Raw genomic sequence first — 16,646 nt, forward strand, 5'->3', positions numbered from 1 at the left:
AACGTGATCTCCCTTCCTCCTGTATCAAATTTATTGGAGAAAAGAAACACTGTTGCTAATGTTACTACCTCTATGTTGAGAGATCCAGTAGATACTTCTATGCTTTTATTTTGCTTGACTTCTCAGCTGTATTTTGATATTTCTCCTTGAAGTCCTCTCTTTCCTGGGCCTCCACGAAGCCACATTCATCTGATTATTCAGTCAACTTCTCCAGTCAATCTGTTTCTCATATTTCTTTTGTGAACTTCTTATCCTCCATCTGTCTGTTAAATGACGGTGTTCTATCCTTGGCCTTCATCTCTTCTAACTCTACATTTCTCCTCTGCCAGGTTTGCCCCTTAAGGTTTTAATTACTATTTATATGTTGATGATTCCAAAGCAGGTATCTGGCCTAGACCTTCCTCTACCGTCCCAAGAGCCACAACCAGGCATTACAACTGCCATCTGCACCTGGCCTGCAGTGCAGCATGTCCAGAACTGACGTTAACATTTCCCTTAAATCAAAAGCTCCATTAGCTCAGTGGGAGGCCTCACCACTCACCAAGTCAAATTCCAGACATTTGATCCTCTAAAGAGTTTTCCATATGCACATCTTCCATCCCTCTCCATCCTGTGCCCATAATCCTCACCCAGGTCCTGACCATCTATTGCCTCTGTAAGACTGTGAGATAATAAATGTGACTGTTGTTTCAAGCCACTGAATTTTTTGGGGGGGGAGGGGGGGTAATTTGCTATGCAGCAATAGATAACACACTGATTTTTTTTACCTGCAGTGTTTAATCTACTCTTAAGCCCATTTGTACATTTTTTGATTCATGTATTCTCAGCTCTAGAATTTTCATTTTTTTTTTTAAATAGCTTCCATTTCTCTCCTTTTTGAATTCTTGTTTTCTTTTAAGTTCTTGAACATATCTATAATAACTAAAGTATCTGCTATCATCTCTGTCATTTCTGGGTCTGTTTCTATTGATTGCTTTTTCTCCTGGTTATGGGAGACATTTTTTTGCATGTCTAAGGAATATTTTACTGAATGCTGGACACTATAAATGTTACACAGTTGAGTGTCTGCATTTTGTTGTCTCCCTTTGGAAAGTATCAGGCTTTGTTCTGGCAGGCAGTGAACTTACTTGCAGACTAATTTATTTGGTCTTTTCAGGGCTCCTTTTAAAACTTCGTTAGGGAAGGACTAATATTTAATCTAGGACTAGTTGCGCCCTACTCCTAACACATGGCTTTTCTCTAGTTTCTACTAAGTGCCTCTGGTTGGTCAGAACTCTGTTTATAGCTCCCCAGTAGTTGTTCTTTGTTCAGCCTTGTGAGGCCCCACCCTAGGTATGCACAGCTTCGTATGCAGTGAAAGATTCAAAAGAGGAGCCCATGCAAATTTCTAGAGCACTTTCTCAGCATAGCTCCCTCCTTTCCATACTCTGCTCTGCAAATTTCAGTTGCCTCAATCTCCCCAGCGCAGTTAGACTACTGTGTTCTCCTTGCCAGGGCCACAGATCAGAAAGTGTTTCCAGGTGGATGGTTAAGGTGATAACAGGTCTCACCGTACTTATTTCCCTCCTCTCAAGGATCACAGTCCTATGCTATCTGTTGTCCAATGTCTGAAAACAGTTTCATATATTTTGTTCAGTTTTCTAGTTGTTTATGACAGAAGAGTAAGTCTGGTACCAGTTACGCTCTCATCGAAGTTGCCTGTAGGAGCCTCGTAAGCAATATACATTTTGATTTTAACGAAAGTAGGGCTTACTTTTCCCGTGTTACCAAAATGCCTTTAAACCTAAGCATCCCATTCATTTATTATGAAAACACAATTTGGAGCTTGGGAGAAGGCAAGGGAAAACAGGTTTTTCCCATCATTTATACATCTGAGAAATTTCTTCACAGTTTTTCAGTAGGGAACAGTCCTTGCCCTTATCCCTTCTCAATTAGGATCTCTTCTGATGTTAAAATCAAGGAAAGAAACAATCTGAGGAAATGGCAGTAAAAACCGAGGAAAATGCAAACGTATGCAAAATTTTCATTATACCTAGGTAACTGTTTTATCATTATGGGGCCATAAGGCCCAAGTCAATAATAAGTGAAAACTTAGAAAAAGGCTTCTCCCAGGAGAAAAGAAAGTTGTCGCTCCCAAAATGTTCCAATCACCACAAGCAAATTATTTGTTTAGTAAGTCCTAGGGAAAAAAAGTTTTCAATGTTAAGACAATCCGGAGTGCCTCAGACTCAGTCAATATTTCTCACAAACACATTCTTACATATTATATAGTTAGCAAACATGCCATAAACAGCCTTTATGAACAACTATGAGTACCTTATCATAATATGAGAGGTGTATTCTTTTGATCATCTATCTGGGGCTCAGAGTGGAATCTCTTGCCTCCAAAATTCATATAGTGTTGACCCTTTCAGAGACCACACACTGCTGTGAAACACCTCTTTTCCCGGAACTACAAAGATAAGCACACTGGTCCCACCCATCATATGCTGAGAGTAAAGAGCAATGCTAGTTTAAGATAAAGATGCTGGGTTTGCCTTGTCACTACAATCCTGAGACATTCTCCATTGTGCCTCCACATCTCTTTGCTGAAGAGCCATGTTTGCTCTTGGCCGATTCCAAATTCCAGTAGCACTTTAAAAAAAGCTCAACATACCCAGGCAAAATTAAAGAAAGAGTCCTTGAGCAGTGACTACACCCCCTGGGTATAAACTGCTGGATTTCTGAAGGTTGCAGCTGGGTGCATAAATAGGCATGCCTAGTGCAAAAGTCAGATGTCAGCTAATGATGACAAGGTCAGTCAATGGGACACATGCGGCATTGGCTCCCACCAGTGGAGGTCTCAGGAGCCTGGCCAATGCTGCCTAGCCTCAGTGAACTGTTTCCTGAAACAGAGATGGTCTATTAAACAGCAGATCACAGCTCAAGGTTGGTGGAAACCAAACTGGGTCAGAGAACCTAAGAATGTGGTCTGCCATTAAACAATGCAAGCTGGCCCCACACTTAAGTTTCTTCTCTACGTTTATCCTGTGGCACATTCACTCCAGGTCCTTCCCTCCCACAAACTTGGAAAAACTGAGGTGGTCCCCCTGGTTGCCTAAACCTGTCTCCCTAGCAGCTCCCTTGTTTTGGAAAAGGAAACGATAAATAAATCAAAATGCACTAAGCAGCACTTCCACAGCCACTCGCCTCCTTCACTGAACATGCACCTCATCAATCACACTATTGTCTGCCTGAAAGGCGAGCCTTGTAAATGTCATATCCACTCAGGCCCAAGGAGAGGCGCATCCAAATGCAGCAAGGAGTTTTAATTGGATAGTGTAATTAAACTAAAAAACCCCAGCAGACTCCCTTTGACAGGATAGATGAAGACCCCTTTTAATAGGGCTAGGAAACATATCTGTTAAAAGGATGAGGCATTGCCTGCTCCTGATTGTGCTCCAGAGTACTCTTATGAAAAGGCAATTCAATAACTGGGGCATTTAATATGTTAGAGTCAGTTGTGTTCTGTAATCAGGCAGTACTTACCGTATTTGATCTGGAACTTAGGAATAAGTCCTTGTCAAAAGCATACAAACCCAACACCTTGCCCACCTAATGTCTGGAGCACCTGGACCTCCTGGGACCCAACGGAGTCTGAGGTTGGGCTGTAGCCCTCCTGGGCTGCAGGTCCATTTTAGTGTAAATGCAGGTGCCTTCCTTAGTATTACTGGGGCCAGAATATGCCAGCATTGCCATGGACCGCCACCTAACCTCCTCGGGACTGTAGCTCTTTCAACCAGTAGGGCATAACGTCACCCTCATTCCCCTTTCACACATTGTCATGAGTATGTAAAGAATGTAACAAAATTCTTGCTCCAGCAAAATTTCTGGGTATCATCTCCTTTAGGAACTGGAATGCCTGTCACATCTGTTTCTGTGAGTGTGGTGTGCATTTTCTCCGTCGAATTCCCCGTCAAAAAGGAAGAAATTGTATGGTCAGAGGATTCAGTGTATGGGCTGAGGTGCACCCAAGTTAATTCAGTAACAAAACTTGAGTCCTTCTGTCATTCTCCCTCTGTTGCGAGAGTGGGTAAGGGATGCACACACAGGTATATTCAGATACACTTGTACCTGCACATGCATACAGACACACATGCACTAGAAGCCTGCAGCTCCACAAACAAGGTAACACAGTTAGTGAAAATGAATGAAGGGGCTTTTATCTGCACACGGCTGTCCTGTAAGTAGCCAGGACTTTGAACCAGTTCGTTTTGGTTCAAACCCCTATTGGGAATTTGCTTTTCTAACAAGCTCTTAATGCTGTTGGTTAGGGACCAATACTGAGAAGCACTAGTAGAGCAGTGGTTCTCAAAATTTACTATACATAAGAATCACCTGGGGATCTTGTTAAAATGTAAATTCTGATTCAGCGTATCTGGGGTGGAAAAGCAAATTCTCAGCAGCGGTTCGAATCAGAATGAACTGGTTCAAAGCCCTGCAAGTAGCCCATAACAATCCTTCAGATGGAACACTAGTGTACCAAGGGCAAAGTCAGGCAACCTAGCACCTGGGTGGATCAAGACAGTCTCCATGCTGGAGGAATGAGACAGTTCAGGTGAGGTGCAGAGGCAAGATTTCAGGCTTTCCCACCCCCAGTTTTCCAAAAACTAGTGAGATGATTTGCTTTATTTACACAAACCTGAAAGACAGTTTCCCTGAGCCCTCAGACTGATTTTTCTCTTTTAAGAATGGTGAAGGGTTTGTGTGATGACTGCTTTTACTTCCCCATAAAGCCTTCCTGGAGCTGTCTGCAAACAGTTTTACTTTGGGTCTTTCACTATGGGTTGATGAACCCATTAAGAACATACAGGTGAATGTATATAACCTATGGAAACTGGTTACTGAATTAAACCATCAAATACCTTTAGGTTTAAATGAAAACTACATAAAAGCATTTCAGCCATCAATTTGGCTATCACGAATTTGGCAGTACGAATTTTGCTGGAAAAGCTATTTCGTGCAGATGTGGAATTCAATGGGAAAGACTGACTCGTGTACCAACATCAATCAAAATGTCGACTTCACTGGCAGCTCTCAACAGTAAGGCAGGTTCAAAGGTCACAGGATAAAGAAAAAGCCAAGCTCTGGTTCAGCTCTAATATCTCCTCTGTAGAAGTCTTGCAAAAGTACCCCCTTCTGTATTAGCCTTGCTTTCATTAATCTTCTTGCCATCTTCTTTAACTAGTCATGCAGAACCGCTCGATAGCAAGACGTATAATGGGGAAGGCCCTGTGCCTATTACCACGTTAACATTCTCTTAAGCCCCAGTGCAACAATGGGATGGGAAGGCAAAGGAAATCTGTGACTGCGAGGTGCAGTGCAGGCAATTCAATTACAGCCTGGGCTTACCTATGTACTTCTGACCTAGAAAACACAAGAGGCCTTTGTGTCTAACTGGCTTGGCCATTAAGGTTGCTGAAGATCACAACAATGCTGATCTTTTCTATTTAAGCCAAATCAATGTGGACAAATCATTACTCAGTAGCTTTAATTTAATTAGTAAATTAAATACACTACTTTACAGGTCTTGTCAAGTACTTATGAAAAGGAAGATTCATTTAAGCAGGAGGTTACCAATAAACCCAACTAATTTAACTCACAGCCTTAACAGAAGCTCATCTCAAATATCCAGCAGGTTCTATTCACTAGGGTTTAACAGTCTCCTGCAGTTGTGGTCAACTCATAAACCCCCAAAATTCTTATTTTACATTCGGTGTTTTGGACAAAAAACAAAACAAACAAACCCCCACCAGCATAACCAGCATTAACAGAATCAGATTTCCTTTAAATTATACTATTGCAAGAGAACATAATCAGGTTACCTCTATTACGTTGCTTCCTTAAGATTTTATATTATCTATAGTTAATTGAGATACAGAGCTTTTTTCAGCTATAAAGACGACAGCTACTTTATTAAGGTTTAAATCTTATTTCTTAATGATAGGATGCTTCCTTTAAGGATTCTAAACCTGCACAATCTTCTTATGATGAAACCAGACCAGGCATGATTAAGCCTGGTCCTTTATTTAAATATGGTCCCAGAGTCTCTGATGGGTGCTAATTTCACAGAAAGGTTCCTTGCTTTGTTTCACTGTTGGAATTTGAGGCTAGCACTTAACAAGAGAACCCATTACATTCAAAGCCCGTGCCTGGATCAGTGTAAGGATGGGAAATTCTTTCTTGGAGACAATTCCCACTTGTCGTAGCTTCTGATATGAAAACATTCTCCCTCCTTTGTGCTGTACACATCTTTGTTCCCTTAAAATGAATTAGAATTAATTCATCTTTTAGAGGTTTGTGACACTCTTTGAAAATAGGATAAGATAGCCTAAGAGGTGGCAAACCCAGACTGATTTAAATAATAATGGCAGCATGCAGATTTTTCCTTTTTAAAATCTATTTATTCTTAATTTCTCAGGGCTTTTTTTTTTTTTTTTTGTGATACAAAGAATTTCTCAACCAACTCTTCTAAGGGTCCATATTTATATGTTCAGGTCTTTTTTTTTTTTTTAAGGCATGTATCTATTTAGTCATTAAGTTCCAGGTCCTTAAACACTCACAGGGACAGAGCAATAAATCTTCCCTCTGAGAAAGGCTTAAGAGCGAGAAGTTGAGGGTAAAGGAGAGAGGCACAGAACTGCTATTTATGAAGTACGGCTGCAGAGTCTGGGTCTTTCTGATTCCACAATATATGTAATTATGTGTTTCACTGCAGGCGCTCTAACGCTCAGTCCCTTTGCCAAGTCAGCTATTCACACACTTTTTGGATATGGCATCAATTAAACTTGAGTTGTGTTACTTATGACGACCAAATTAATGGCTTGACAGCGGCTTTCTTGATAAACATTGCAAACTGGCCACATTTGAATGTTTTAAAAACCATTTCTTTTCTGCTCAAAATTATGACAAACATGTCTCACGTAAGACTGGGGACAACTTCATTATCCTCCCCACACTTAATGCCTTTTTGTAAAGAAGGCTGTTTAATAACACGTCTGCTCTATTTTCACAACTAAATTATTCCAGTTGGTCACACGTTCCAGTCTTCGGCAAGGCACTTGTGTTGTGAGAGATAAAAACATGAAAAAGGAAATATATTGCAGAAATCAAAAACCTTATCTACTTCTAGACTCTCTCTCTTTGCCATAATTCATTCAAGAAGGCCCCAAGAATAATTTTTGATGTAAACTCAGCTACCAACATACATCACTGTGCTGATAAAAATCATAGGCCAAACTTATGAAATATAGTGACTTTCATTTCTTTACTGCTGTTAAAATAACTTTTTTTCTAAGGTTCAACAGACACAAAAGATAAAAAGAATTACCATTAATCCTTAAAAAAAGAAAAGAGGAGGAAGGAGGAGGAATCCCTGTGGATTAATTCTGTGATGTGAAGGTGAACTTTTTAGATGAAATCACTGAATTAATTTGATGAGGATACTGGAATTCATGAAACAACAACAATAACAAAAAACCAAACCAAACCAAAACACACAGCATATAAACCGAATCATGTAATACACCCTTGTTTGGGCACTCTACAATGTGAATTATATTGAACAATTCTTGGTTTCTAAATCTCTGGCCTCGCTAAATTCAATTTCAAGTCAATAAACATGCATTGAGGACAACACTGCAAGGTGCTGTTAGGTAGGGCTAAGGATTTAGAAACCAGGTCCTGTGGGTCAATTAGTACAGTATGGAGGCCGGGGTGTGAAAGGGACAGACTTGCAACAGACAAATACCGCAGTGTGTGTGATGTACTTTACCAGAGGTGTGTATGAACTTCTGGGGGCAAAGTTACAGAGAGAGGCTGACAGCGGAGCTGGATCTTGAAAAATGCGTGGGCTGGTTATGGAGAGGTGAGATGTCCGTAAGATAGAGGGAGAGTCAGTGTGGAAAGTGTCTTCCAGGCAGTGGAAATAGCAGAAGCACAGAATGCAAGGCATGTCTGTGTGTGAGCAGTTCACAGTGACCACGGCTTAAGTTTGGGATGGGCAGTTATGGGCCATGAGGCTGGACTGGTCAGCTGGTTGTCAGTGTCTGTAAAGGGCTACGCTGAGGAGTCCGAATTTTACTAAGTCTTCAACTTTTAAAGCATTTTTTTTTCAAGTAGCAAAATCTTTTTATCAGATGACTTTTTAAAAAAAAAATATTTTTGTTGTTGAAAATATATACAGCAGAACATATGCCAATTTGTTTCTATACCTACAATTCTGTGACACTGATTACATTCTTCAAGTTGTTCAACTGTTCTCACCTTCCTTTTCTGAGTTGTTCCTCCCTATTAACATACACTCACTGCCCCCTAAGTTCCCATCTAATCTTTTGAGTTGCTGTTGTCAATTTGATCCTGTATAGATAGCTGTTAAAAGAGCATAATGCTCAAGGCAGAACTTTGTTACTGGTAAGCTAAACTATGGTTTTAAGAAGACTTCTGGGGATATTTTTGGTTAAAGGTTTAGCATCAGGTGACTTTTAAAATACACAATCCCTAAATAGAAAACAAAAAAGTAGAGTTCCTTGGTTGAAGGAGGGCCTTATGCCCAACTCTTCCTGACACACGTACACACATGCACCCGCAGGTACACATGTGTCCTTCTGAGAACCCTGGAGCTCTGAAGAACATAGTTTGAAAAACACTGCTGTGGTGACTGGGGCTTAGGAATTGTTTTAATGGGGCAACGATTCTCTTGTTTCGGAAAGCATCACAATTTCTAGATCTCTGGAGCCAGAGAGAGAGGGGAGGAAACCTTTGTGGAACCTATATCTGCCTTTTTTACATGGAACCATTCCATAGGTCTGAAAATAACACAAAAGAGTCTCTTTCTGGACTGTCAACACTGAAATGGTGGGCCCATATCTACTCTGTTTGTCACTGTATCCCAGTACCTGGAGCTTGGTCTCACTCACACAGATGTGTAATACTTTGTTCTTGACTGACTGACCCCATAAGGCCAACTGGGAGGTGGGTGGCTGTGAATCTTTTCTTTGCTCCCTACTAGGTGAGGTGTGTTACATCCTTTACCTTTCAGCACCCGAATCACTGAATTCCTTGGCACAGTGTGAGTCTTGGGGTGAGTAGGGAAATCTGAATCTTGCTTCTAGTGATTTCCCTGGCCTTTCTACTCTAGCTTCTCTATCTATGCAATGTGTAAGTGATTGCCTTTCATTTCTCAGAGACGTGGAGAATTTACAAAACGTTACTTTTCAAAGCATCCTGAGTTCCTAGAAGAAAGATGCCAGAGTAACGACATCTTTATTGGCCAACGGAAATGCTGGTGGTATAGCGGTTAAGTGCTACAACTGCTAACCAAAAGGTCTGCAGTTTGAATCTACCAGGTGCTCCTTGGAAACCCTACGGGGCAGTTCTACTCTGTCCTATAGGGTTGCTGTAAGTCGGAATTGACTCGATGGCAAAGGGTTTTTTTTTTTTTTTAATTGGTCAACAGGGTGGAATGAAAGGGATTAGGAAGATGTTTATCCAAAGGCAAAGGGAATCCAGCAGCTGCAGGGCAAGGGCCCCAGAGCAGCAGGCAATTTTATCACCAGGTTCTTCTGGCAGCCATCTTGCAGAGCCAGAGGCCTCACTGGAATGACAACAATGGTGGGAAAGGGTTAGGGATAGCTTTACTACTGCCCTGCCTTGTACCACTGAGTTCTCCCTTCTTGCCAAGCTACAGGCTGAGTTGAAAGGAGAATAAGTAGCCAAGCATAGCTGGATTTGACACACACAAAAAAAATACCCACTCATAAATGAGGCAATATGACATGTGCCCATCTGTAAGCCCCCTTCAGGAGTTCAGTGCTCCTTAGGCTCCTCAAAGACTTGAGCCACATTATAAGCACTTGCTGGCCCTTACCGATCTTATTGTTTCTTTGAGTATGTAATTCCTTATAACATTTGTTCTCTAATTTAGTAAACATTGTAACATACAGGGATTAAAAAAATTAGAAACTGAGGCCCTACCCCAAGTTACTAAATCAGAATTTACATGTGTGGAGTATGGGTAACTCCATTTTAAATAGACTCTGCAGGTAACGCTGGTCTGTACCAGGGTTTGGGAACCATTGTCTTAACAGCCTTCTCCAGGCAGCTAATGAATCCTTTTATAGTTCAAGCTTTTTCCTCCACGGAGGAATTTCAGTGTGATCTATGTGTCCTTTCCGACCCCTGATAGGACGAGAATCCTAAAAATGATTAATTTAAATGCTAAGCTCAATTACTTAACTGCAAAAATATAAAATGCCAAAATATACAACCAGACCATATCCACTTTGATAATTTAAGCAGAGGAACACCAACCCGGCAGCAGATCTCTTCTGTAGGATCAGGAAGGAGTTTAATTATGAGCTGGGAGGTCACGCAGCTGCCAATAATCTGGGGAGTGCTGACACTTCCGGCATGATGGATATCTAAATTTAGTCTTCAGCTGCCAAGAGAAATCCCCCAGCTTCCCTTGATTTGGCATAGAAGGCAGGCAAGCCAGGTTTGACTGGTCAAGTCCCCCAAGTGGGAAGGGGAAGAGAGCACAAAGTGAAATGAGGGTCTTGGTGGGTGCAAGTTCCCAGCAGGAATCTGCCTCCTTACCCACAGTCCCCTGGGAAGGCCTGCTGAGGTCAGGAGCCAGGGCTGTGAAGTTCTCTGCTGGCATCAAGACAAAACAGGATGGAGGCTCGTGTCAGGCTCTGGGCACCACAATACAATCCCGTTTGATTAAAAGAAATTTCTGGTAATGAATTAAACAGACCCAAGGAAAAAAGGACACGGTGGCAATATATTCTCCTGGCACCCAGCACACAGAGGGGAAGAGAGGGGGAAGAGAGAAAGGAGACATAAATAAAAGGGACTACTCACTGGGGCTTTTTTCTTCAGCAAGGTCACAGGCACAGAGCAGGTCAGAATCGATTGAGATGGGTTTTTGCTTAATCCAAAACTTAGTGCTGGCTTTCTGATTCGTAACCGGGTCTATTTCGACCTTGTCTCCAGAGATACCTGTAAGGTCAAGGGGAGGACAAAAAAGAAGCCACAAAAGTGGAAGGCGTGAGTGCTTTCAGTGTGTGTAATAATTTGACCTACTTTACAAATCCTAAATTGGATGAACATGAGTGATCTCTTAGGGCTCTGGAGAATATCACACAGACTTCTTAAAACAGGCTCAAGGAAACTCCAAATGGCACAGAGAAGTTGTACAGTCTGGTTTTCTGGGTGAGCGAGTTGGGGAGAAATAAGCAAAAATATATAAAGGTAGTAACACACACCTTCTTAGACATAATATAGATACAAGATAGAAAAAAAATATACCTCCATGCTGTAATAAAGTAAATAAGATTCGTTTAAGATACAATTTTGATCAGTGTTTTTTTTTTTTTTTTTTAAAGAAGTTCTGAGTTGAAGAGATAAATTTAAAAAATTTGTAATATCACCTATGCCTAAACAGCTAAGCTACCAAGGAAGAGTTCCTGATCTGAAAAACTCTTACACACTGAGAATAGGGAAAATTTCTTTCTTCCTTTCTATGACTCTAAATAATTATCCAAGAGATATTTAAAGGAAGTTGCAACTGGATCAAGGGGTCCTTTACAAACAACCTTCCAAGTTCATGTCTTAGAGGTCACTGCTTCTCTGCTGAGGAGAGGCTTAGCACTGAATGTGAGCTTTACGCAATAAACGCTTTATAATAGGAATTCAGCATGTTAAACACTGGCACTTCGAGTTGTATTTTCAGAGCTGCGAAAGACATAACATGCTGTGCAGTGACTGGGAATAAAAGCGTTAGGAGAACAAAGGTAACACCAGGGATGCAAGGTGCCCTGGGATACCTGGGAAATGCACCACATTTGCTGTCCCGGTATTACAGAGCAGTATATGCTCAGCCTGACACACACCAGCCAGGCCAGACACTCTCTCAATTCTCTCTCTTGCTGAAAATTGAGGAATCTGTTTATGAAGTGAGGCAAAAACCTTCAGTGTGCCTTGCAGAGTGAGCCCCACATGGAACCTGAAACGTAATTACATTTTTAGGTCATAGTTTAAAGGTCAGGGTCAAAGCGAAAAAAGCAAAATAAAGAAAGGATATAAGAATTAAAATAGGAAACTATACATACTTTAACAAAAAAGAATCAAAGTTGGCATATTTCATACTACGAATCTTTTTAGCAATAGAAATATTTGAATGGAACGTGAAAAAATTTAGCAAGTACAGATAAAAGAAACAGCTCAATAAAAAACAAACACAACAACCATAACCTGAAAACAAATTTAAAATTAAAAAAGAAAACAAATACAAACAGAATCCTAATGATTAGGTCTGCTACACACTCTGTTCATTTTTATTTTCTGAATAAATAAATCCCAAATTACCATTAGACAAAGGCAGAAGGCTGTGTAAGACAGACTACAGCAGAGACTCCCTGGTTGTCTTCAGAGGACAGAATGTAGTGATGGTTGCTTAACCCTGGTCATTACTGTGTGGTCTTGGGTAAAGATGAGTAATCTGCAGTTTTTTATTAATTGAATGCTGGAATTTTTCATTAGACATATTTCAGGTACATCATATTTCAATTAGGCATAATGTCGTTAAGTCCAACTGATTCTGGACGTGCAGGTCTACATGATTTCAGGACGGTGAGAACGTACCAGAAGACCAATTTTATTACATTTCACTTAAAATAGATTATGACTATACAGTTACACTCTTCCTTCCAATCTGGTCATTAATCGTTAAAGATCTGGGCGTTTCTAGAGTTCCCTGAAAGAAGAAAAGTACTTAAGCCATGGCTGTTGGTAGTGTGCGTGTGTTTTTCTTCCTTCTTTGGCTTATTTTGACATTTACAAAAGTCAAAATGAGCGGAGCAAAACAAATGTGCGGAGCAAAATAAATGTGCATATCTCTTATGTGGAAATAAACCCTGCTCCACATCCCTTTCTCAGAAATAGAGGGGGGAAAAATCATCACCAGGAAGACACGGTTTTAAAATTTTGTACTATGGCCCTGCAACTCCTAAAGCCATACAGTCAATATTGTTAATGCACCTTGTTAATTTGATAGGATTTGTCAGGTAACTCCACTGGAAAATTATATAAAACTGTTCCAGATGAAAAGACGATAGTGACATGAATTAAAGTGATAGAACAATAGTGGAATATAAACCAGAAATGACACCCAAAGTGGCTGTTGATTTATTGCCGTACTGAGTTTGGTTCTGGGCTCCCATGTATATTAGTGCTACAAATCTGGGTCCATTTAGCAGAGGGATGCTCATACATACATCACTAGCTCCTGCTCCAAGCCAAGGTCACTCCCTATTGCATCAATCTTTTCCACAAAGCCTACTTCACAAAGCAGGACTTTTGTAACGATCTCAGATGCAACAGACTCTCGTCCTCTTCCATCTTTCTTTTATCATGTAAAGTACGCTTTAACTTCTATTATTTTTATCTGCAAATTGTTACTGTATAGTTCATCCATTACGGGCTGTATCTCTGCATCAACCGCCTAAGCTCTGCACAGCAATACGAACACTTCCCCAATGACGCCCTTTCCTGGGGCTATTGTGCAGACACTGTTCATATGGGGGAACCCCAAGTCTGGGGCTTGGGAATAAAGATGTGAGAATTAATGCATTAGGTTCAAGATGGGGAAGAGGTAGAGAACAGGAAGGGGCAGACAGGTGGAACACCACTTAAACAACAGGCAAAAAAAGTTGCGTGTAATATTAGATTTTTTTCTGAATCAAATCACATTTTCCCATTGACTGCTAGTTCCAGAGATACTTTATCTTCATTCTGAATTGATTGGCAGGGGCTCCCCACACTTTAAAGTTTCTCTGCCCTGCGGGCTTTCAGTCAAGTAGTTAATGATCTGTAAAACACATGCCTGCCTAGAGGAGTCACTATTTAAAGGAACCTGGAGGGGAATCTTTCCTGACAGGAAAAATCCCTTTGTACTTAAATAATCTCACCCTACTTAAAGCAGAACGTGTGGTCCCATGGAACCCTCTTTGCTCCTGCTGGACAAACAACCTCTTTCAGCTTCCAGTCCAGGAGGCCTAAGGCAGTCTGCAGTAAGAGGCCATCTCCTGTGCACACACAGATCCCCCTATTGAAGACAGAGTCCGCAGAATCTAGCCTGGAAGCAGAGACCTTTTCGGTCCCTGGCCTGGGAGACCTAGGTTTCCTTCTTGGTTGGAAGGAGGAGGCAGTCCGGTGACATGGAGGCCAGTTGGAAGACTGGTGTCCCTGGCCACAGGGAAGGATGGGAGGGGGTTGGGAGGAAGCACGTTAAAGGCAAAAGTAGTAGGACTAGGCAAATGACAGAATGTGGGGAGTGAGGGAGAGTCAGAGAGGCTCCTGGGGCGTCAGAGAATCCCGGGCTGTCATCACTGGGATAAAGAAAGGAGGACGGGAGGAAAGAGGAGGGTGTGGAAACCAGGCTAGTGGACTCTGGAGTGGAGATGTCAAGCAGTGGCGGCTACTGTCACTGCTGTTTGTCTACTGAAATGGTGGAGCGCAGAGAGAAGAGGGCTGCTGAATGTATGTTCCTGTGGATCATTTCCTCAAGGCCAAGGCTGCTGAAAAGAGAAAAGGTGAAATCCTAGGAGAAGGCTCGCTGCTGCTCTTGCTTCAACAGGTTCAAGAACCAAGAATCATTTGGTGCAAACTTCTCCTCAGGCCCGACAGGTATGATGCCAATTATAATCACCATTTATTGAGCACCTATAGTATTAACCACCATCAACACCACAACTAACACTAACTGGCACCAACTATGTCCCAGCATGGTTAGACATCCTCTGTGTACATTACTTCAAATTTCATGACAACCTTATGAATAGAAATAAACTATGTTTATCTCTACTTTATAGATGAGGAAACTGAAACACAGGAAGATTAAGTAACTTGCCCAAAATCAGATAGCTAAAAAGTGGCAAAGTTGGAATTTGAACCCAGGAAGTCGGGTTCCAGAATCTGTCCTCTCAGTTACTATTCTGCAAGAACTGTGCTAGGTGCTTTATATAACATACTCTAGGAGAGGTAAAGTTGCTTGTTCAAGGTCAGGGAGTTTTTAAGTTGAGACGCCATTTTTCAAACCCACTGCTGTTTGGTTCCCAAGTCCTGGTTCTTTCTTTCCACTGCTCCACGTGGCCTCATCCTCCATTTGAGTCAAGAGGACATAGTTAGGGAAATGTACAATGGTACAGCCATTGTGGAAAACAGAGTGGCAGTTCCTCAAAACACTAAAATATAACTACTGTATGATCTAGCAATTCTGCTACTAAGTATATACCCAAAAGTCTTGAAAGCAGAGACTCAAAACAGATACTGGTACACCAATATTCACTGCAGCACTATTTATGGCAGCCAAAAGGTGAAAACCTAAATGCCCATCAAGAGATGGATAAACAAAACGTGGTACATATGTACAATGAAACACTACTCAGCCAGGAGGAGAAATGAAGACTTGATACACATTACAATATGGATGGAACTTCAAGACATTATGATGTCAATCACAAAAGGACAAATACTGTATGATCTCACTTATCTAAAAAGATAAGAAAAGGCAAACGTATAGGGACCAAGGTTTACTAGTGGTTACTAGGAGTGGGAGGGAGGGAGAAAAGGGGGTTATTCCTTATGGAGTACTAAGTTTCGGTTTGTTGTGATAAAAAAACTGCATTAAGGGTTGGGCTACACAGCTGATAATTTTAAGTGCTGTCAATAAGCTGTACACCTGTAAAAAGTTGAATTGGCAAAAGCTGTGTAACAGATATATTTACAATAATGACAAAAAGATTAACAGCTGAGGCTGCTTATGTACAACAAAAAACCTCATGGGATTTGGTTCCTTGGTTTGGAGGTTTAGGGTCATGGTTTCAATAACATGTTCAGTGCTTCTGTTCTACCTCCTAGTTCATTGTGCAGTGCCTGGAGTCTTAAAGGCTTGCAAGCAGCCATCCAAGGCATGACAACTGGTCTCTATTACCTGAAGCAATAGAGGAAGAAGGAGAGTCAGGAATAGGACGAGGATATAGAATGTGTGGCTAACTGCCTCCTCTGCCATGAGACCAGAAGTAGATGGTGCTTGGATACTATTATTGATTATTTTGATCAAAGATTCTACAGAAAAATCCTGATCAAAAGGGGGAAAATGGAGAACAGAATTTCAATTCTCTAGGATTCTAAATTCTCTGGAGCCATGGAAGCTGGATGAACCCCTGAAACTATTGTCCTGAGATAATCTTTAAACATTAAACCAAAAATATCCCTTGCAGTCTTCTTAAAACCAAAAAAATTATTTAGCTTAACTACTAAAGAGTGTCTGCCTTGAGCATTATTCTCTTTGCAGAATGATCTATATGGCATCAAACTGACAAGAGCAACTTGAAAGATTAGATAGGAATTTTACAGGGCTTATGTTAATGAAAAAAATTTTTTTTTTATGTTAATGGGGGAGGAACAACTTGGAAAAGAGGGTGAGAATGGTTGTACAACTCAAAGACTGTTAGCAATGTTACTGAATTGTACAAGTAAAAACTGTTGAATCGGTGTATGTTTTGCTGTATATACTCTGATCAACAAAAAATGAAATAAATAAT

The 16,646-nt window shown here is 41.0% G+C and overlaps 1 protein-coding gene across 10 annotated transcripts in view; it reads right to left on the bottom strand.

Annotated features, from left to right (window-relative positions):
- MAPKAP1 (MAPK associated protein 1) overlaps positions 1-16,646 on the bottom strand; it is a 270,520-nt gene that overhangs the window by 12,740 nt on the left and 241,134 nt on the right. For 5 of the 10 annotated variants that reach the window (XM_049895369.1, XM_049895362.1, XM_049895364.1 and 2 more), the window contains 2 exons: positions 10,903-11,040; positions 9,541-10,689 (listed from right to left, as the gene is read on the bottom strand). In XM_049895369.1, coding sequence (XP_049751326.1) covers positions 10,388-10,689; positions 10,903-11,040 — 440 coding nt within the window. In that variant the 3' untranslated portion in view covers positions 9,541-10,387. Of the gene's footprint in view, positions 1-773; positions 10,690-10,902; positions 11,041-16,646 lie in introns of those variants that run through there. The other 5 variants (XM_049895371.1, XM_049895368.1, XM_049895372.1 and 2 more) reach the window with 3 other exon arrangements.

The sequence above is a fragment of the Elephas maximus genome, chromosome 9, assembly GCF_024166365.1.
Source record: "Elephas maximus indicus isolate mEleMax1 chromosome 9, mEleMax1 primary haplotype, whole genome shotgun sequence".
In the NCBI taxonomy this organism is placed as follows: domain Eukaryota; kingdom Metazoa; phylum Chordata; class Mammalia; order Proboscidea; family Elephantidae; genus Elephas; species Elephas maximus.